The 23,275-nt window shown below is 34.2% G+C and overlaps 1 protein-coding gene across 1 annotated transcript in view; it reads right to left on the reverse strand.

Annotated features, from left to right (window-relative positions):
• Positions 1 to 23,275, reverse strand: part of KIAA0825 (KIAA0825 ortholog) — a 319,903-nt gene that overhangs the window by 203,469 nt on the left and 93,159 nt on the right. Inside the window, exons 6-11 of the mRNA XM_045571737.1 lie at positions 22,312 to 22,406; positions 17,569 to 17,793; positions 15,894 to 16,159; positions 14,250 to 14,400; positions 9,594 to 9,784; positions 7,002 to 7,184 (exon numbers count right to left, since the gene is read on the reverse strand). Of these exons, the coding sequence (XP_045427693.1) occupies positions 7,002 to 7,184; positions 9,594 to 9,784; positions 14,250 to 14,400; positions 15,894 to 16,159; positions 17,569 to 17,793; positions 22,312 to 22,406 (1,111 nt within the window). The remainder of the gene's footprint in view (positions 1 to 7,001; positions 7,185 to 9,593; positions 9,785 to 14,249; positions 14,401 to 15,893; positions 16,160 to 17,568; positions 17,794 to 22,311; positions 22,407 to 23,275) is intronic.

A 23,275-nucleotide genomic window follows, 5' to 3' on the forward strand; every position in this document is an offset into this window, starting at 1 on the left:
CTCAAAAGTTAATCATTATCCTTTTACCAGTGTTTCTACCCTATTAGAACCACACATAAAGCTGTTTTATTTCAGTGTGGTGGGATTTTTTTTCAATAGAAATATTCCCTTAAAATAATGTTTAGAGGGAATGGGAACAAAGGGAGTCAGTCATTTAATCTGAAACAAAATGGCAAAGACAAGAAACTGCACTTTCTGACAGAGGCCAGGCCCGGAGCAGCCTGGCCCAAAACAGCTCGCTCCTCACCTGCCCCTGCCCCATGGCTGCCTCTCAGACATGGCTGGAAACTTTTGTGGGAACTTGAGGGTCTGCTGAATCAAGTGATGAAGGCTTATATCTGGATGTGTTGAGTTAGTATAGTCCTGGGGTGTTGATCTGTGAGTGCCTTGGGTGGGGCCTGGATGAGGCTGGTTGTCCTATTAGGAAATGTCTTTTGTGTGAAGTGTATCATTGGGCATGTGGAGGTATTATTGATATGAGAAAATGCTAAGTAACAGATATGCTATCTGAAAAAGGATTTACTATCGGGGAAAGGGAGGGAGGAAGAGACTGAACATAAACTGTGCACCAATGGATGAGGATGAGGGGGCAGAGGATGGGGTGGGAACCTGGTGGAGGGGGGAAGAAACGAGGAACCTGTGTAATAATATGAACAATAAAGATTGATTTTAAAAAAAAGAAAAGAAAAAAAAGAAAAAAGAAACTGCACTTTCTGGATCGTTTTGCATCCTGCAGACATCATTTTTTGTCTATATTTTAAGTATTTTTTATTTTTATTTCCATTCAGCCTTTACTCATTTTTAACAGCTTACTGAGTGATATAATTCACATACCATAAAATTTGCCCATTTTGTGTTCAATAAAATGGATTCTAATGTATTTAACCTTCACCTCTATCTAATTTTAGAACATTTGATTAGCCTAAAAAGAAACCCCCTGCATCCATTAGCAGGTACTAACCATTTCCCTTTCTCCCCTGAGCAACCAATAATCTACTTTCTGCTTCTCTGGATTTGCCTATTCTGGACATTTCGAGTAAATTTGTATGCTCTTATGTCTGGTTTTCTTCACTTAGCATGTGTTTTAACTCATCTCTGTATTACTATCTATCAGTAGTATTCTATTTCTTTTTATTGCTGAATAATATTCTACTACATGAATACGCCACATTTTGTTTTTCCATTCGTCATCAGTTGATGGACATTGGGTTTGCTCCGCTTTGTTATATTATGAAAAATGTTGCTGTGAACATTTGTGTAAAAATCTTTGTGTAAACATATGTTTTTATTTCTTTCAGGTATAAAACTATAGTAAAATTGCTGGGTCATATGCCCATATGCTCAACATTTATTTATGCATATTCTATGCTTCCCATTTTGAGGAACTACATGTTTTCCAAAAATTTACAGACTTTGGAGGTATAAAAAACAAAGTTTTAAACCAATATATTTTGTTTTGTGAGGGACTGTGAAATAGTTTTTAAAAATAAATAACAAGGGAACCAAGAAGGCAGAATAGGTAAACACCTATACTTGCTGCCTCTCACAACCTACTTCAAAACTACAACTAAAAGACAAAACATCGATAATCCAAAACTATGGGAAAGCTGGCTGAGTGGAAGTTCTACAACTAGAAGGAAAGAAAAAAGCGCATTGAGACTGGTAGGAGATGTGGAGGTGCGGAGGCAAGCACAGAACAGGCTGGCAACTGGGTGCACTGTTGCTTTTTTCAATCAAGAAGGAGATACAAGCTCCTGACTGCTCTGAACTCCAGTTTTGCAAGACTCTGGGGACTCAGACTCATATGGGGAGAAACTGGACTGTCTGGCATCGGCCTGAACATGAGAGCAGCTTACTCTCAGAGGTGCTTGCAGCAATCATTGTTCCTGCACGGGAGCATGGGATATGGAGATGTGGGGACCTCTCCAATGCAGGGCTGACTAGAAGCCATTGCTGATGGTTCTGCCATGGGGATTCCCTGAGACTTAGTTTACAATCCCTCTCAAGCTGTGCACAGTGTCTTTTGCATATGAATGGCCTGTCCTTTTGCAGTCTAACCTAACAAACTGCAGCTAGGTCAGAGAGATCCAAAGCTTCCAAAAGAAGGACCAAGGCTTGGCAGCAGCATCTGGGCTTGCTTCACAGCTGAGCCTCATCTGGGCACTTTTAAATCCCAAACAAAGAGGAGGAATCTACAGATCTCTGTAGTTCCTGCTGGGTGGATTCAGGCAGTGGCTAACTTTGCACGTCTTTGGAAATCCAAGAGCCAGTATACCCAGTGGTAGGTGTGAGACCATACCAGATTACAACTCTTCACATCCATAAGCGACACACTCAAGAAGCAGAGTCAGTGAACACCAAAGACCCACTGAAACAAGTCCTACCCCATAAGGAGTCTGCAGCACAGTAGTTCTTCTATTGTAGACACAGCTGGTCCTCACAGCCAATAGGCCTGAAGGTCAATTCCTCCCAGTGATACCAACAACAATTAAGGCTTAACTTCAAAAAGACTGCACACAGCCCACAGAGGAGTACACCAAGAGTGTCCACTTCAGGTAATGGGGGAAGCTGAGCCACTGGGCCCTATAGGACACCTAACACACAAAGCCACTCTATCAACAAAAGGAAGCAGCCAAAATGCGGAGACAAAGAGTCATGTCACAAATGAAAGAAATGGAGGAAAACAAACTACTGGATATAGAATTCAAAGGTTACTCAATAATTTTCTAGAAACCTCTAAGGAACTTAATAAGACCTTCAAGGATCTTAGTGAAAATGACAAAAATATGGAAAAGGGCCAGTCAGAAATTAAGCATACACTGACTGAAATAAAGAATAATATACAGAAATTCAACAGTAGACTAGAAGATCCCAAGAATTAAGTCAAAGATTTTAAATACAAGGAAGCAAAAAACACCCATCTGGAAGAGCAAAAATAAATGAATCCAAAAATATGAAGATAGTGTAAGGAGCCTCTGGTATAACTTCAAGCATACCAACATCTGAATTATGGGGGTGCCGGAAGAAGAGAGAGAGCAAGATATTAAAAACATAATGAAGAAATAATGATAGAAAACTTATTCTACCTGGTGAAAGATAGAATTACAAGTCCAGGAAGTGCAGAGAACTCCAAACAAGAGGAACCAAAGAGGACTTTACCAAGACACATCATAATTAAAATGCCAAGGGCAAAAGACAAAGAGAGAACCTTAAATGCAGCAAGAAAAAAAGTTAGCTACCTACAAGGGTGTACCCATATGATTGTCAGTTTATTTCTCAACAGAAATGATGCAGGCCAGAGAGGAGTGGCAAGAAATATCAGTGATGAATAGCAAGAACCTACAACCAAGATTACTCTATCCAGCAAAGCTATTGTTTAGAATTGAAGGCCAGATAAGAGCTTCACAGACAAAAAAGCTAAAGGAGTTCATCACCACCAAACCAGTATTATATAAAATGCTGAAGGGTTTCCTTTAAGAAGAGAAAAGTAGAGATAAAAAAATTATGAACAACAAAGTGACAACAAACACATATCTATCAACAAGTGAATCTAAAAATCAAGTGAATAAAAAATCTGATGAACAGAATAACCTGGTGAATATAATAGAATCAGGGGCATAGAAAGGGAGTGGACCGACAATTCTTGGAGGAAAGGAGGTGTGGGGAGTGCGGGAAGAGACTAAACAAAAATCTTACACCTATGGATGAAGACAGTAAGGGGGCGTTAAGGATATGATGTGGGATGGGACCTGGGTGGAGGGGAGCTTCTAGGGGGGTGAGGGATGGGGAAAAGAGGAACATTTGTAATAATCTGAACAATAAAAATTTATTTTAAAAATAATAATAAATAAATAACACCCCAGCTGGCATGGCTCAGGGATTGACCATTGACCTGTGAACCAGAAGGTCACAATTCAATTTCCTGTCAGGGCACATGACTGGGTTGTGGGCTCGATCCCCAGTGTGGGGTATGCAGAAGGCAGCTGATTTATGATTCTCTTTCATCATTGATGTTTCTATCTCTCTCCCTTTCCCTTCCTCTCTGAAATCAATAAAAATATATTTATAAATAAGTAAATAATAACATAAGAAAAACATAACTTCAAAAGATCTAGCTTGAGTTTGAAACTAGAGACACAACATTGAAATACCTTGGAATGTAGTCATTCAAAAGCCATATGAGTGACACCAAGTGAACTCCAAGACAGGTCTGCTGCTTTTGGCTTAGTGATCTCTCTTCTGAACTATTTGTAATGACTTCGGCCTTTGCCTGGTACATTGTATATTCTTTCATGTTATTAAATGTTAAAACATTGGGGACAGTAAACCTTCAAAAAGTTTCCACTTATAAGAATTGTTAAATAACAAAATATTTTTTATCATTAAAACTTTTATCAGACTTCCAGAAATTATTAAGGACAGGTTATTTCCTCTTGTGCAGCGTTGTATCCCTTGTGCTAATCACAAGGGCGAGGGAGGCAACATTAGTTTAGGTGAAATTAAATTATAAAATTCTAAGAATGTGTTAATTTGTTATGTACAAATTAAAACTAGCATTCTATGAAAGCACAATATGATATGAAACCATTGTCTTGAGTGTGTGTATAAATGCACTTTGACTACACTTCTGAACATGTAGTTTAAGCCTTTATGAAAGAACTACAAGTGGTAAGCACTTTGGAAAATGCCTGGTGAATATTTTATGTTTCAGCAGGTCTCTTTCCCTAGAGAGCAAACCTGAAGATTCTAAAAGAAATCTACCAAGGAGAGTAAAAAAGAACACATGTTTTTGCAAACAGGTTTCATTCTTCCTGAAAAGATTTTAAAATCATATATTCCTGCCCTGGGATTTAGTGGTCCTTCACTGAGCTCAGAAAGGAAAATGCATTCAGTTTATCTGTCAGAACCGCTTGGAATAAAGGCAGTCACCTTCTAAAAAGGAATATTACATAGAGTGACAAACGCTAGGTATAGTTTACAAAAAAAGTCAATACTATCAACATCTTATTGTTACTTTTCAGCACTTCCTCAAAGCATCTAGTTTAATTTTTTTATGTGAGGTGGAAATACAGGTGTTTTTTTTTCTAAAATACTTATAACAACTTCATATCCTATATATGAAGGGAAGCTAAGTAAGTTAATAGGGTTCTTGCAATGTCTATAGATTTTTTTTGTAATTGGTGAGAACATGCTGCCCTGTACATTTATTTGCCAAGACAAAAGCAAAATATATTTCAAAGATTGGATTAATACTCTTGGAAGACAAACATAAAATTTAAACTGACATGAATGTATAAGATTTGAGAAAATTTTTATAAAGTGAGATTAAAAAGGAATTAAAGTATATCTAGATTTTTGTTCATACTTCAAAGCAATATAGCTATCTTTTTTATAAGGAAAAACCAGAGGCAGTGCATGGTATAAAATTTTCTATAATCTTGATTGAAATTAGCAATTTAAATTTGTTGAATGAGGTTACAGTGAAATATCTAATGCACAAATCACAGAGGTTTGAGTACTTGCATAGTTGTTTAAAAATGTATTAAAAGGTTATAGGTTAACAATAATAAATGTATATTATATTATTATTAAAATATGCAATCTTTGATAATAATTTATTTGTTTTACAAATGAATTAAGGATTAAAATTTTTCTGTTCATTTGTGACTAACCATGAAATTCAATATTGCTTACCATGACCAATCCATGAAATTTGTCAACTTTGTTCCTGATTTTCACAGGGCCTTCCCCTTAGATGAAATGAACCATTTAACTAAGAACACAACAATTTTTTCATCTATGGTAAATCAGTTTAGTTTACTAGTATTTACTATGGATTTCAGACATTGAGTTTTTTATTATTATGAATCATTATATATTTAATTCCAAATGTCTAACAGTTTATCTCACTGTGTCTCCCCCTTTCGGAAAGAATTCTCCATTTCTAAAATTAATTTTCAATGCCAAAAGGAAAAATCTATAAGCAGTGGGTTAGTTGAAAGTCAAACAGCACGTGAAAATGAGGGGAAATTGAAATCAAAGTTGTTATTTACTCAGAAATTCTAACAAAAAAAATCCTCAAAATTTCATGAAAATCAAGATTCATATATTGCCCTTTTCTGAGTATTAAGAAAATAATACTTTACCTAGTTTATGCTAAGAAATAGAAATACTGTATGTCTAATTTTTACTATCCAAGAAATAAGAATATGAAATTACCCAGTCTTTCAAGATAAAGTGACTATGTTGGAGGAGAGTTTAAACAAATTATATTACTCTATTAGAAAATCTCCTCCAACCTTTTCTCTATTACTAATTTGAATAAAATAAACCAGAAAAGTAGTTCAGAAATTTTAATTTCCCTAAATGTTATTTATTTACCTAAGTAAACTAAATCAACATTTAAAAAATGTAATTGCTTAGTCCTATTTTCACTTGCCATTACTAGCTCAGACATTAGAACCTAATACTAAAAATGAAAATGTATGGTAGATTAACTGACAGTGTGGAACTATGAAGTCTCTTCCAAATTTAGGCATATTTTAGAACCATTTTTAATGTTAATTTTTTATTATAGCAAACCAATCTATATAAAATTAAAAGCTAAAAATATTTTTAAAAAGCCATTAGATATAATTTTATTTTTACATAGAGTTTTAAGCTATGACTGAAATAATCAATCCATTAATATGATTTGATCATTTAAATAACTCAAAGAGTGAAGCTTAAAATGGTCCTGACTGTTTTGGAGCTTTATCATCTGAATGAAATTTACCAATAGAGACATAACACAGTATTCAGACTAACTTGCTTTGAGAATGAAGAAACCCCTGTTGGTTAGTGTTAGTTTTGTACAACAGCCCAATTCACAATATAAAAAAGTATTTCAAAAAATGTCTACTTACTATTTATACAATTCAATACGTAGAATGAAAATAACTGCTAAATCCCATTATTTTCTATATTGCAATAGCTAAAAAGAAAATATATTTGATACTTACTGATATAAATCAGTTAATGGTGAAGTCAAAACGACTAATGTTGTCAACAGATTATTACAATGGGTATAAATTTTAAAAATTTTATCATCTATATATTCATGAGGATTCAAAAGTTTCTTTACAGATGTGCAAACTGACCATAACATGTTCTCAGTGCATATTAAAATTGTTGTGACATCAAGTCTATTAGAAAGAAAAAGAAGAAAATTAAGTTAAACAAAAGCATCTTTCTACTTGGTATATATACTATCTTTTATATTTCTTGTATTAAACATATATAAGAATATAAATATTTGGTTAGATATCAGAGCTTCAGAGATCAAAGACAAAAGGCATCAAAACTAGATTCTGAGTTTCCATAATACTATTATCTTTAGGGATTGTGAGCTCTACACAGTTTTAGGGGTGCTTTTTTTTAAAAAAAACATGTTTTTATTTTGCATTATCAGGATACTATTCAAGAAGTTCATGAGATTTTCCTTGAAATCACATTCAGTAAAAAGAAAAGTCAGGTTAAAAGAAAATTTGCTAATATATATATATATATATATATATATATATATATGGAAAAAAATTGATAGCAGAACAATTCTCCTCATCCAAGTACAAGTTGTCAAAAGAAAGTTACATGGGTGAGTCACATGTTTTCCAAGCAAGTGGGAGATGGAAAGAAATGCCACCAGAAGCACTAATGTAGTATCAGAAATTTCCAATAATACATAATTTTTTGGCAAATATTATTTATCTTATTCATAAATTAATTTCTTTGTTTTTATCTTTGTTGAGTTTTAATAGGAACACAAAGATTATTTTAGTGTACAATTAAATTTTATAGACTTCATTTAATTTCTTCATTTTTCTATTATATTCAGTGTTGAAGAAATATACATCCTTTATAATAAAAGGCTAATATGCAAATTGTCCCCTCAGGAGTTCCACCTAACAGGAGTTTGACCACTAGCTATGTCATGAGATGATCCCAGGAGCTGGCTCAGAATGAAGGAAGGCCTTGGCTGCCATTTAGCAGCCAGAGGAAAGAAGGCCCTGATTTGCCCTGATCGCTGGCCAGGCCTAGGGATCCTAGCCAGACACAAATTTCATGCACCAGGCCTCTAGTATATTAATGATATATGAGATATTATATATAAATCTTATTTATGGTTGTGGTATTTGACAGTTGGAGGCTACTGGGATACTAAACACATCAATAATCACCTTTAGGAAGGTTTAATTGTATTTGCATCTATTTACTTGCTGATTACTTAATTTCAAATCTAAACTATACACACATACACACACATTTGATTTCCAAATGAATGGTAGTTTAGGATCAAACATACAAATAAATATATTTATTTTATGTAGAAAAGTAAAAAAAAAAAAAAAAAAATCTAGTTCTGAATGGCATTATTATGTAACCGTCCAGAAAATAAAAACCAAAAGTCTATACAGTACAATTATTTAATTAAATATACTACCTATTTCATGAGTTAATAGTGAACATCTTATAATGACTTGTCACCTCATAGTCAAAAGTGATATATTCTACATAAGGAAAAAGAATGAAAGTATTCTTTGCTCTCAAAAGGAATTTTTCATCTATTCTTTGGAGTTCATTAAAAAAAAAAGTTTGTTCAGTAATTCAAAACAGCCTGTGCAAAATACCATATTTATGAAACACTGTAGCAGGACCTAAATGCCCCTCAAATGCAGCCTGCTTTACAAGAACATGATAAGGAAATGATTCCTACTGCCAAATAAAAGAAAAAGCTTCTGAGGTCTGCATATTCCTCTTAAAATATATTTGTATATACCTATACCTATACTTAAAAGGCAGGTCTTTATCACATTAGTCAGAATATTTATAAAACAAAGCCTTCTGTTCATATAGACTTGTCATGTAAGCACATTTTTGTAATATTCATCACCTAGATAAGTTGTGGAATTGCACTATAATTCATTCTTTAATTTAATACCCAGTGACTGTGTCTCCTATATTCTGTGATTTCACTTACTGTTGAACTGGCTTTTAGTAATACATAATGAAAAGGAAGAAATAAAATAAAGGAAAAAAGGGAATAAGTAATTATAATACGTTAAGGGGGAAAAATGACAAAGGAGTTTCCTTAATGAAGATTCACTACACTACTTAAAAGCTATAAAAAATAAAAACCCTAAGAAACTAAAATCCCCTGGTTGCTTAGAATTTCAGTCAAATCCACTGCTCTATCATAACACTGCTTTTTTTCCTCCACATTAGTACCTTAATATTCTCACCTTATTTTTTAACCTTTTATGAATGTTATAAAATAAAGATATATATCAAGATATATCTTCAATCTTTTTTTTTTTTTAGAAACAAGTGGTTTCTACACATGATTTTTAAGAAGAAAAAAGAGCAAAATGATTTGACTCAAGTTTCATATTTCCTCTTAAATATCTCAAGATAATTGAATATTATTTCCTTTCGGATGTTAGAAACATATCAAGTATACAAGGAGTCTTGTCCTGAGATTCAGAATTACCTTCTACTTTATATTAAATGGGGAAAAGGTTTTCTTGAAAGGCAATGGTTTTCACAGGGCCAGGTACCTTATCTGTGGAGTTCTCTTGTAACTGGGACTGGCCCGAGCATATCTGGAGGCCAGGAGACCCAAAGATTTCTCCAGTACTTCTGTGAGAATCTCCTGGGCTAGCTTGGGGGGTAGAATGGTCCAGAGATCATGATGAAGAGCCCAGAAGAAATAATGCCACATCTGGAGTGAGAAGGAGCATCTTTCCCCCTGGCAAAAACACCACACGTTAAACAATGGAATCACATCTTCCAAAATGTCAGTTTGCTTTCTATGAACCTAATTAGTTCAGGCTGAAAGGAAATAGCTGGAGAGCTTGACACACTAGATGACCAAGAAAGATTTTTGACAAGATGTAAAACATCCTTCCTGACAAAGGAACATGTGTTTTATTTCAATCACAAGACTAGATATTCTAATGAAAATCCAGCCTGCAAGCATTTCACCTAGCATATCCTTGATTTACCTACTCCTGATCTGCAGTTTAAAATTGGCTTTTAAACAATAGGCTTTACAGTTGCTAAAAATATCATGCTAGTTTAAGATAGTGGGATGATTCTTCTACAATTATTTAAATTAAGGATTAGCATCTCTGAAATCATTTTACAAATGTTTCAGATTTCACGTTATAATGAAATGACAGGAGCAAAAATTAACTTACATACTGTATACTTATCAACATGCATGAAACCAAGGGGGTGGGTAACTACTGAAGATGATTACATTAGGCTCCTTTATTCATGGTGTTTTAATAACAATACTAGAAACAAATACTATAACAGTCTGATTTTACTTTTTTTTTGTTATAAAGCCTAGGCGGATCTCATTATTTCTTAGTATTTTTACAGCACTTTATACTTCCAAGGGGCCAGAGTCTCATTCCCTTCTATATCCCTTTATAGATCTCTTGTGTGACAAATTTTCCCTGACCACAGAGGGAGACCCCACAGTGGCCACGGCCAAGGGGAACAGGCAGAAATGAGAAGGTAGCCTCAAGTGATTTACAAGCATTAATTAGTTAACTTGCTCTTAGGAAGGTTTGCTAGTAGTTTGACCTCATTTTCTTCAAAACAGATCAAAAGATTATTTAAAATAGAAAAAGTAGAATGCATTCTTCAAACATTATACTGATTATGTTACTATACCAAAAGTGAAGCTAGTAAAACTTCCCATTTTATCTCTAAGCAATCCTCATTGACTTAAAATTTGTCTTACCCACTGCTTATATTTCTCAAACAAATATCATCTAAAAAAAAAATGTTCTCGTACACCAAAAGGGGATAGCTTCTTATGTATATGCTACTATTAGTGTTTTCCATACATATTATTCTTCTGGTAGTTTCTTTGATTACCGTATTTTTCGGCGTATAAGACGACTTTTGAAACGAAAAAAAGTCAACCGAAAATCGGGGGCAAAAGACCAAAATTGCACAAAAATTACCTGCAGATCTTGACGGCAAAGTAAGTCTTTTCTTTGAAGTGGAGGGGTAGTCTTATACAGCGAATATAGGCCTAAACCTATGTTTTAACTGTAAAATTAGAGGGTCGTCTTATACGCCAGAAAATACTAAAGTACTAAAATCTTTTCTAATCACTACATAATAATAATGTATAGTTATTATCTACTGACTTTCAAATGGAGTTTACAAATGAGTAGAATTGTTATCCTTAGGTGGGAAACGGCATCAAAAGTCAAAGAGTCAAGTTCAAACTGGGGCGGGGGACTTTAACCCCTGGTTCCTGACTTTCTGACTAGATGTATATCAAAACTATTAAGAACAAAATTACAAAATTAATGCAGAAGTAACACAATTATAGTTCTTTATGCTTTCTTTGTTTTGTTCTGCAATAAAAAAATGTGTTTTAAAATTTCTAAAGTAAGAATAAAGTTTTAAAGCTAGACTTTCTTATCCTTATGGTATAGTATGTTAATTAAAGCAAAACTGACCCTAGCTGATATCTTAATAACTTACACTAATATTTTTTGTGGCAATAGATATAGATGTTTATAATAATGTGGCCAACATGATTTTTCTATTTTTTTAAATATATAAAAAATTCCTTAATAGCTACATTTAACCAATAAATGAGAAAATTAAAATAACTTCAAGTACACAGATTTCTTCTCTTAAAAGTAAAAAAACCAAGCACTTATTTTTAAGACTTTTTAAAACACAAATGTCAACTTCACATTCCAAACTGGTCATCATTCACACAATTCTCTTCAAAATGTGTATAACTTCAACGTATGCAAGGGTTTTCATTAAGCTAAATATGATTCATTTATTTTTCTGACCTGTTTCTCTATTTGTCGTCGTTTCAAAAGCATTCTGCTAGTAAACATCTGTTATTTTTGCAGGCCCACTACAATATAAACAGATGTGAGCTTTTATTTAGATTATATATCAGGAAACAAGCAGCTGGGCTTTATTATATAAGCCACTCAATATTATCTTTGAGCAGACAATTCTTTATTCTTTGACTGTTGGAAAACACAAGTTGCTAAAATTGAGCAGATGTCAACTATACTAAATGCTCAGTTTTAAACATGTAATCTGAATACCCACTGAGCCATCTGACCAGAACCTCATCAGAGAGATACGGAACTCTTTTGACTCTTCTCAACCTGACAGCTTAGAAAATGGAAATAATGTGTCGAAGGCTCACTTGATTTCACAAAACATGAGCAAATATCGTTCCGTATCTTGTAAATGACTTCACTCTTTCTTTACTACACGCTTGCACATGGCAGCAGGTTCCCCTGCGATCTCTATCCTCCTCTTTGCCTGGAGTCTGGCAGATTTCATCTTCTTTCCTCCCAAAGCAGCCTTGCCAAAAACTAGTCCTGTTTCACAAATCAGATGGAATAACAGGGAGAGGGGAAAAGAGGGTGCCGTAAGCGGGATAAAACCATGTCAGGTACTCCATTATCAAAACAGTTTAAAATCTGGGCTATTTTTAGAGGGTTCTTATTTTTTGGTAAATAGAAAAGCAGTGTCACTTTATTTTTCTGAGCAGAAATAACCACCACTCTGCAATTAAACTGTAACTACTGACCATGTAAGTATATGGAAGCTACAGTACCATGTAATCACAGGGTAACTATCTTGTTATTTCTGTCTTTGAAGTTAAAGCATTGTCATAAGATCTAAGAGCTGCATGTTACATGGTACGTAATTTGTTGTGTGTTTTTTAAATGGTTGGTAACTTCAATAACAGGTTTGAAATGCATCCACTCATTATTTTTACCGTATACTTCTTCTAGTTCCCAGTTTGCATAAGAGGAAACATAATACCTCTACGTTGAGCAAATAGTGAGGCAATACCTGTTTTTCAATGAAATCATGATATAAAATTGCTCATTAGTACAGTGACATATTGAAATAGTTCGAAACATGAGATGGATTCGTTTTTCAACTTCTGCAAATAAGGAAGCTTCAATGCTTCCAGGAGAGAAGACAGTATTTTCTCAGACTATCAGCTGCACTATAGCACCTTCTCGTTTTCATTCTGCTCACTGCTGTGTGAAGTATGGCAGGTTTGGGAAAGTCTGTATGGATGTTCTTGCAAAAAAAGAAAAACTACCTAGGAAGGTACTCTAAAGGAGAGATGAAATGTCCTTAGGAAAAGTGGAAAGTCCCTTAAAAGAGCTTCTTAGTATTTGCTTTTCTCTGTTGTGGCAACATTATGATAATAACTCAGCCATAAATGGAGCCACAGGAACCTTCAGTGTCATGAAGGCGATGAGAGTGACTCCATTGAATAACACTCCACTCTGTTCTTCTCAGTACTCCATAGTGATGAGAACAATCAAGCAAATCAAAAATCATAAGCTTCAATCCAGAGGAAAGGGTAAATGGAAAAAGCTAATGAAGCTGGGCTTGACTGATAAATTATTTTAAAACTCTGATTTATCTTATTTTTTATTAAGATATTATAAATGTTTCATCCTGCCTTGGAATCAAGTTCAAAAATTTCAAATATTGTGGCTTATGTATAATCAATGGAATTTAGGGGAATTGAAACAAATGAAGCCTGATGCTGAATAATTTTAATTGAACCTAGGTTTGGTTATACTGGGAATTATTAGGAAGAATTCAGTAGAAACTTGGGATTTTAAAACATGGGCTAATTGAAAATAGGTAAGCTATAAATGATCAGATGGGCCTTAAAACATCTCATAAGAACATTCTTTGAGAAGGAAAAAATAAGTATAAAGAATAAAACTGCTTAATAAAATATACTCATCAAACACAGATGGAAATACATAACAAGAAAAAAAATCAAGGATATCTATAACTGTTCCTTTTGGGGAAAAGTACAAGGTTGTGGCATTTTGGCATTGTTTTCTCTTCCAGTTTTCATTGCATCCCATTATATTTCAACTTACTATATCACACTCAGACACTGTAACTCAAATGAAGCTACTATTTTTATTTCTAAGCAGAAGGAGAGTTCTGATGTCTAATTATTTCAGGGTGTTTTTTTTTTTGTTTGTTTTTTAAAAAAAAAAAACGGTGTTTTTCCTAAGTACAAATTCAATATTTAAAAAATATTATCCTAACAGCCTTCGTGTGTTAGTAATGCTGAGCTCATGTTTCTAATTAGCCAGAAAACAGGTAGGCAGTAAAACATATTTGTGTAAAAAGGAGGGATAGTAAACTTAACTTCACACCTCATAAAAAGCTTTGTAGTCATCCCAGTGGTGGCTCTCAGCATCCTGTAAAATGCTTGTAGCACAAACTCTGACGCAGTAGTCCGTAACCTGAAACTGGAGAGTGTTGATGAATTCCTGATATCGCTGGACAGGCACCAGGAATACGGGCCTGTTCAGAGGCAATGATCAAAGAGACAGAGATTTAAGGCCTGTGTAGTAGGAGGTAACAATCTCCAGTACTACAAATGGTTTTGATTATTAGATATCAATCATTCATTTCCTCCTAATGCTGAAGTCTGCATCCACATTCACTTTCCAAAGACGAGGGGGTGGGGGGCAAAAAATAAAAAAAAATAAAAGCTGGTCTTTGTTTTGCAAGTCTTTTGAAAATGTACATCTGCTGTTCCACAAATATGCACTTCAACTTGAGACAAACTGCATTGTCAATACATCATTCAAAAATAAAAGTATTCTTTGTAAGCCTATTATTAGAGATCAGTGCATTATTTAGGCATTAGGTTATCATTATTATAAAGAACAGAGGCATTTGTCAGAACCAACTTTTATAAAGCTATCACACATCCCACAAACATACTCTTTATTCTAAAAATTGTAATTTTGTAGATGTCAATTATCTCATAAACTGTTTTAAAATATTCTACAGGAAAAAAGTGATTTCTGGCACATTTTGTTTATGAATTCAAGTATGAATCACAACATCTGACTATGAGAATTGAAGAAATACCATAGTTATATTCTACATCAAGCCAAATTTATGTTACTTTTATCTTTAGCTATTTGTATATAGTAAGCTTTCTCTTATAACTAAGGAACTGCAAAGGCTGAGTAAGTAATGTAGAATAGAGTCCTGGGAACTGCCAAGTCCACATGCTTGTTCCCTTCGCAACAGGCCATGCTATCTTCTAGAGAGAGTAAGTACAAGGATAGCTAGGAAGGTCATGTGATAATACCTGTGGATATATATATTATATATATGTATGTATATATATATGTGTGTGTGTGTGTGTGTGTGTGTGTGTGTGTGTGTGTATATATATATATATATATATATATATATATATATAATCTTTTTAGGCTACTAATACATAAGAATTATTAAGACTCCAGATGCTTTCTTCTCAAATATTAAAGGTAGTTTATCGCTAAATTGATGTTCTGAAATATGTTTACATTAGTCAATAGAATAGATTGAAATGCATTTATTTTCTATGTCAGCTCTGAACATCCTGACTTTGAAACAAAAGAGAGGTGTGCATATTTTGCAACTGTGTATACATGGGACATGAAGTTTATTTTCTTCTTTTCAGTGTAGGCAGTACATTGTGCCTCACAAGGTAAAATGTGTTTGGTCATGTCAGAAAAGCATGCAGGAAATCATTGCTGCTGAGTAGAATGTGGAAAATGCATGGATCTTTTGAATGAACCTTTAGAAAAATACCTATCTTAGAATCTATGCATCTGGTTTAATATATCCTGTGCTCCACCTTTTTGACATTTCCTAGTCAAGACAAATGAAAATAATTCACCATGTTAATTATTATTTTCTCCTCAAAGATCATCATCAAAATTTCACTCCTGTGATATTCAGGGGTGACATATTACTGTAAACATGGCCATCCACTTAATATAAATGGCACTTACTTGTTAGTATTATCTTTCATCAAATTATCATATCGAGTAAAATGCTGGAAGATATATACCGCCGTGGAGAGCAGTGTGTGCAAGGTTTTCAGGGGAGCTTGGGAAGGAAACTCCTGGCCTCTCTCTTGCAGTCTCGCCAGGACAGCTGTTGCCACTTTGCAACAGGCCTCCACAAAGTGTGCTCTAATTTCCTGGAAAGAATCATCTCTGCATGCCAGAGCCAGTGGAAGCATTGTGTCAAGTTTTTCCATGATGTCAGAACAAAACTAAGGAGAAATGAATGCAGCACTGAGTTATTGGTACTCTGACAGCACCGTGTAATTTATGTACAGGGGAGCCAAATTCCTAAATAATGAATTTGGCATCAAACATAAATATAATCACACAATTTTACAGTAATTGATTGTAGAAAGTTAAATGTCAGATAAAGAAATACCAAAAAGATACTTCTCCATATATAACCTTCAAATCTTATGCTTACCTTGCAGACATCATGAAAAATTCCTGAAGTAACTTTATATAACAACAGTTTTATTTGCAGTTAATAGGGCAAAAAAAAATGTACCCTTGATATTAATATGCCTGGATTTTTAAAAATTTATTTTAATTTTCTCTTGCAAAATTTTCATAAAATGTGCTTATTAATCATCACATTAAAATAGAGTTATATCAGTTTAACTAAATCTAGAAGCACCAGAAATAACCTCATGTAGCATCCTCTTATTAGTAAGGAGTCAGAAACTTTTAGAAGTAATATGTGTAACTTTTCACTAGTTATTATGAATCTACTTCTTAATGGCAGAGAAGGTGTGGTTGATAAGAAGTCAAAACTTGCCTCCACTCCAGATTAGCCAATAGTGTTCCCTGCGGAATGTTCTGGAGCCTCAGGGTGGCAGTAGCAGAATAGGAGGCCATCTCTAAGACCTCTCTTTTAAAAAGCATTTAAATTATAGGTTGCTAAACTCAGTGTGGGCTTCATACTGAGTAACTGTATTTATCTATTTGCATGATGATTTTGTGTTTTCTCATTAAGTTCTGTGACTCTCAAAGCACATGTACTAGTAAACATGTCAGACTGATTTTAATGAAATGCAATGCTCATTAGGGGTATTCAAAGATTTGAAAGTTGCTAAACCTATAAAAGACAGTAACTCCTTCAACCTTCTAAACATCTAGTGAAGTCATTCAAAAAGGGGAGGGGAGTGAGAACATATTAACCAAAGATCTTATATGCACACATGCATTACCTATGGACACAGTCAGTAGGGTGGTGAAGGCCTGGGGCAGGGCAGAAACCAGGTGGAGGCGGACAAAAGGGAGAAGGAAAAGGGGGAAAATCAGTAATACTCTCTACAGTAAAGATTTAAAATAATAATGATTTTTAAAAAATAAACCTAAGCAAGCATTTTCCCAGCTCCCCAGGAAGTTACAGAGGGGGCCCCCTCTTTAGCTGCCCAGGACTCATGGAACAACATGGTAGTAACAGGTTTAAGTCGTTGTCACCAGCAGTGGCCCATGATACCAGAGAAAACAACTGGTATTGGGTCCAGTGCTAAGTACTTGCCAAGAGGCTCCACCATTTTCCCCTTTGCAATGGCTTATATTAAACAAACAAACAACAACAAAACTTAGAATGCCGATCTACAGTTTTGAAAGGATTTGATTTGATTCTTGCCTTTGCAATTTTCTTTGGTTGGTCCTCGGGAACCACCCAGTTGTCTTGCCAAACTTGTTGGACATTTATAAGGTTCATAGCAAAGGTCGCAGTGGAAGACCTCTCATTGTGCTCCTGTTGGAGAATTTTTACGGAAAAATCTTCGATTGCTGTTGTTATGCAGTGTGCCATGGGAACAGACACTTCTTTAAATGCACTTCTCCAGCCAAAATCGAGTAGAGTAGTCTGAAATATAGATGTATATGAAGTCATCTTCATCTTAATTCAACAACGAGTATTTCTACTGTTATATATGTAAAGTTGTTATTTTCATTCAGCATGTTGAATATAGGTATGCTTTGATAAACTGTAAAATCCACTCTTACAACCTAAAAAATATTACCCGGTGAATAAAGCAATATAGAAAAACATGTGCATTCTTTACACACGGTAATATACTGACATTTCATTTTAATTCATCAGCGGATTTAATAAAAAACTTTTTTCAAAATTTAATCTCTTAAATATAGTTCAATAAAACCATATTTATGAGAGCTGAAAGTTACTCTTACTATTTATCACATAAAGCAAACTTTAAATTCAATATATTTAATAAAGTCTAAATTAGATTTTTATAGTCTTTTTTATAGTTTATTGTTAACAAGTATTGCAACATAAGACAGCATTTTATGTTCAATCTTTTATTTCTTTTTCACTCTCAGAAATCCAGACAAGTGAAAAAAATAGCAATAAGAAATACAAATTTCTCACAGAAAATACACCACTGTACCTTTCCAGATTTTTATTTCTTTAGAATTTTAGTTTCCCACTCACAGACTGGCACATGGAACTACTTTGTTTCAGAAAATGAAAAATTAAAATGATCTGCATTACTCTGTGTGTTAGGAGACAGCGAGGTTGGAGTGGACACTGGTGCTTTTGTTTTTATTTTTATTTTGGTCTTTGTCTCATATGGCAATATATTAATGAATGTATATCTCCTCCAAGTCCTCGAATATTCTCTGTAGTACTATAATATTCTCTAAATGCTTTATGGGTAGTAGGCTGAACCTATGCTTAGAATTAAACACCCTGTTTAATGTAATCTTGTTAATAATAATAATTTACCTACTCCAACTTCAGAAGACCTGAAGATTCAATATCACTGACTACATTACTTATTTTCCTAGGTCTCAACTTTTTGTTAGAAATGTAAGAGCTGAATTCAATGACTTCTATGGTCTCTTTCAGTCTAAAATTACTAAGATTATTGTCATTAGCTTCATTTTCTTGCACACACACATCCCATTCAGAATTAATTTAATGCTTTTTGTATATACTGTACAAAGTAATAAAGATGATTCTTCTTCTAGAGTAAAAATTCTATTATTCCATGATTCTATAATCAGAAAAAAAATGGCTTTCATTCTCATAATACTTATAATTAAGTTGTAATTGAACTTTCTAAAGTTTATTTGGACCTTTAACATCAGAGAGCCTTAGAACACATTTCTCATCTTATTTTACACAAAATTACTCAATATTTTAATCTACTCAGCTCATATAATCTCTTTTCTAACAAGTGAAACTTTATATCGGGTCTAGTAATAATTAATGTCGTTTTTAAACATTCTTTTAAAATCTTGCTTGGCGTTGACATAACCTTCAAACACGTGGTATCTACAGAACGTGTGAAGTGCAATTAACAAGTTTTGCTTGAAAAAGTTTGTGTTTGGTTTGGTTTTTGTTGCAAAACTAGGGCTAAGAAGATGGCGGATGAAGAGCATATTCGGCACTGCATGTTTTACGAATTCCAATTAGGAAGAAAAGCAAGTGAGGCTGCAAAAAACATCTGTAGTGCTCTTGGTCAAGATGCAGTTAGCGCCAGAAAATGCCAGCGTTGGTTTGAGAAATTTCGCGAGGGAAATTTTTCGTTAGATGACAAGAGTGGTCGAGGCCGTGTGTCCAATTTTGATCAAGAAGCTCTTCAAGCTCTTTTGGTGCAAAATCCTCAAATTACCCAACAAGAGCTTGCGACAACTTTAAATTGTTCACAAAAAACAATTTCCAATCAATTGCGTGCACTTGGCAAAGTCCAAGTTTGGAAAATGGGTTCCTCATGAGTTGACCAACAACAACAGTAATCAAAGAGTCACAATTTGCAGTTCGCTCCTCTCTCGTCAAAACCGTTTGCCGTTTTTAGAGCAAATTGTTACCGGAGATGAACAATGGGTGCTGTCTATTAATTTGAAAAGGTGGCCTCAATGCTTGGACAAAAATGAGGCTCCGCAGCCCACGCCAAAATCTGACTTGCATGCGAAAAAAGTGATGTTGTGTGTTTGGTGGAATTTTAAAGGAATTCTTCATTATGAACTTTTACCATCTAACCAAACCATTACAAGTGCAGTGTATAGTGCCCAATTGGAAAGGTTAGCCCAAGCTTTAAGAGAAAAAGAACCCTCGCTGATTAATCGGAAGGGTGTAATTCTTCACCACGATAACGCACGACCGCATACTGCAAGAATCACTGCTGAAAAACTGCGCCAGTTGGAATGGGAAGTTCTCCCTCAACCTGCATATTCTCCTGATATTGCCCCTTGCGATTACCATTTGTTTCGTTGTTTGCAAAACTTTCTTCTTGGAAAAAAAATTTAATAATGAAGAATGCCTCAAAAATGCATTGACCGAATTTTTTGCATCAAAATCACAAGAATTTTACAACAGAGGGATTAAAATGCTTCCTGAGCGTTGGACACAAGTAGTAGAAAACAACAGCAACTATATTGTTGATTAAATTTTGTTGTATTGTTTAAATAAATTCGATTTAAAAAAAAGTATTAGAAAACGACATTAATTATTACTAGAATAAGTACCATGGGTATAGTCTTGTACTAAAATAGTATTTCCTGGGCACACATGTATGACAAAAATGCAAAAAACAAAACAAACAAAACAAAACACCTCCATGAAAATTAAAAACAACAACAAAACAACTCTGGTTTTTGTTTTCTCAATAAGGTAATATCAGTTCATTAAATCCATTCATTCATTCATTCATTCACCCAAGAAAATATATTCTGGTGAAAATTGCTAGTAATTGCCCTGGTTACAGTGATAATTTGGTGTGTGTGTGTCATGTGTATGTGTGTGTCTGTGTGTGTATACAATGATGATTAGCTTAGTCCATGATAATTTGTATGTGATTATAATACCTTGGCCATTCTAAATTCTCTTTTCAAAATATAGAAAACCAAGCACATTAATAACTGCTCTTAAAAACAAAAATAAAAATCTTTAGTACTCAGATGCCCTCCTAGAAGTCTATTTGTTATCATAAAATATTGTTTGCTTTCTTCTACTCTTTTCATCTGATGTTTGGTAAAAAATATTTCATTTAAAATCGAGAACATTTACTAGTTGATCCAAGAAGAAAGAAGAAATAATGTGGCTTTTTGTTCTGTGCACAAAGTAAGTGCCTGTTGAATCCTTTTCTTCCATTAACTAATGCTAATTTCTTAATACTTCCTCTGACTTTTGGTTAAAGCATACAACTTTGCAGTTTCCTGAATATTATTCTTGCTTTCTAAATTGAACCTATCAAAATCCTATGTCCTTTTACCTTTTTAAATGTTTACCTACTATTAGTCAAAGTCCACTGAGAAAATAGAAACCATTCTAGGTATTTCAACAGGAAAAAAAAAAAAGTTAATGTAGTTTACTAAGGTGATGAAATTGTATGGAGCCAAATCACGGGCTGTGAAGCCAGACAGATAATAATTCAGTAGGAAGCCACTATTACTCCCAGGTCTGGAGAAACAAAGAAAAGGGACTATCTATGGGAATCCAATTTGTGGGGCCACGAGTCAAAGCTAAAGGTAAGACTGCTAGCTGGAACTGGAATCATGGAGGAGGATTGTGTGGTGGGAGCAGAGCCCATGAAAAAAATGAAGGCATCACAGATACTACTACTAGAGATAATCCCTAAAACAAAGGAGGGGGAAACATACTCTGGTTTTTCTCTAATATCTACCATCCAGGTCTTCCATCACTGCCTTTCATTGGCTAAACTTTTCCAGTATCCGAGGAAACCTGGAAGATGTAATTCTCTATAATACAGAACAGAGCAGGGAAGAGTGGTAATGGATCTGAGCACAAATAGGACACACTAAACTAAAAGGCCAGTTCTAACTATTACTTCCTTTTTCCTTTCCTTTTGAATCTCCATTTTCTCCCTTTTCAGCAATTATCTACAGTCCAAATTCTCAAAGCGTAGATCCTGAGTTGGGATGAGAACAAAGACCTCCTCCCTTCCAGCTCCCTCCTCGCAAGCTGTCCATGGAACAGACTGTGCAAGAGAGCAGTGTATCTATTCAATTCAGGTTTCGTCAAAATGTATAAACCAATTTTCAACCAAGAATTATTTCTTTTAGTGTTAAAACACAAGACATTTTTATTTTTAATGAATTCACAGACATATGATGATGCTTTTATTTGTATATATAAAAGCCTAAGTTCCAGGCTGACTGGCCAGTAGCTGTGATGTACACTGACCACCAGGGGGCAGATACTCAACACAGGGGCTGCCAAGCGACAGCAACTTTGCAGAGTGCCCTCTTGCAATTTGGGACCCTTAGGGGGATGTTGTAAGGCCGATTTCAGCTTGATCCCTGCAGGCCAGGCCAAAGAACCCACTGGTGAATGAATTTGTGCACTGGGTCTCTAGTATATAAATAAAGAAACACCTCCCATTTCCCCCTCACTTACCTCTTTTCCTAGTAGCAATTGCTCTGAAGAAATATTGGTTTCATTTGCTCTAGGTTTCTCTATTACAGTCTCTCTATTGGATGTGCCCAAAATTCCTATGCAATAGATAAAAAAGAAAACATACAAACATACATTTATACAAGCAAATGATATTAGATGTAATTAATAGAGTCAGGTTAAAATTAATGATGTAGAAAAACTCTATTCATACTATATACACACATACATGCATATCAAGATGCTGAGAATATAGTTCATAAGATATAGGGTGATGTCACCATACAATGATGATAGTATCAAAATATACTGAGTCCTTCCAGACATTCAACTTATAAAATTATTGTCTTACTTACACTAATATTTGATTTGCATACATATACTATAATGTTAAATACAGATCCTTTTGTTATTAATTCATTTTCATCTTGATAAGGTAGAGTAAGTTGAGAATACAAAGTAAATATTAATTTCCTTGCTCATGCAAAAAGTTAAATTCTAAAGTATTGCATTTTAAAACTGGTGGAATCCCTTAGCACTTCAATACTTCATTTCTTAAAACAAGGAAGAACAAAAGTACATAGGTGAACATCAACTTATCAGGAAAAATTACACTCTTAATAAGTATATCAATAATTCATTGGAGATATGCAAACACTGAAACAGGTAAGAAATAATCTGTAGCTCTGTTTAGGTAATTCAATTGGTTAGAGCATTGTCCTGATACACTGAGGTTGTGGGTTCAATCCTGAGTCAGGGCACATACAAGAATCAACCAATGAATGCACAAGTAAACAGAACAACAAATTAATCTCTCTCTCTCTCTCTCTCTCTCTCTCTCTCAAATCAATAAATAAATTTAAAAAACACAATAATCTCTAACTCCTGAAATGGAAAAATTTTCTCAACTTTTATAATTAAGTTTCTCAGTTTTTATAATTAAGAAAATCTTTTACCTGGAGGAAAA

This window comes from Pipistrellus kuhlii, unplaced genomic scaffold (genome assembly GCF_014108245.1).
Source record: "Pipistrellus kuhlii isolate mPipKuh1 unplaced genomic scaffold, mPipKuh1.p scaffold_m20_p_4, whole genome shotgun sequence".
In the NCBI taxonomy this organism is placed as follows: Eukaryota; Metazoa; Chordata; class Mammalia; order Chiroptera; family Vespertilionidae; genus Pipistrellus; species Pipistrellus kuhlii.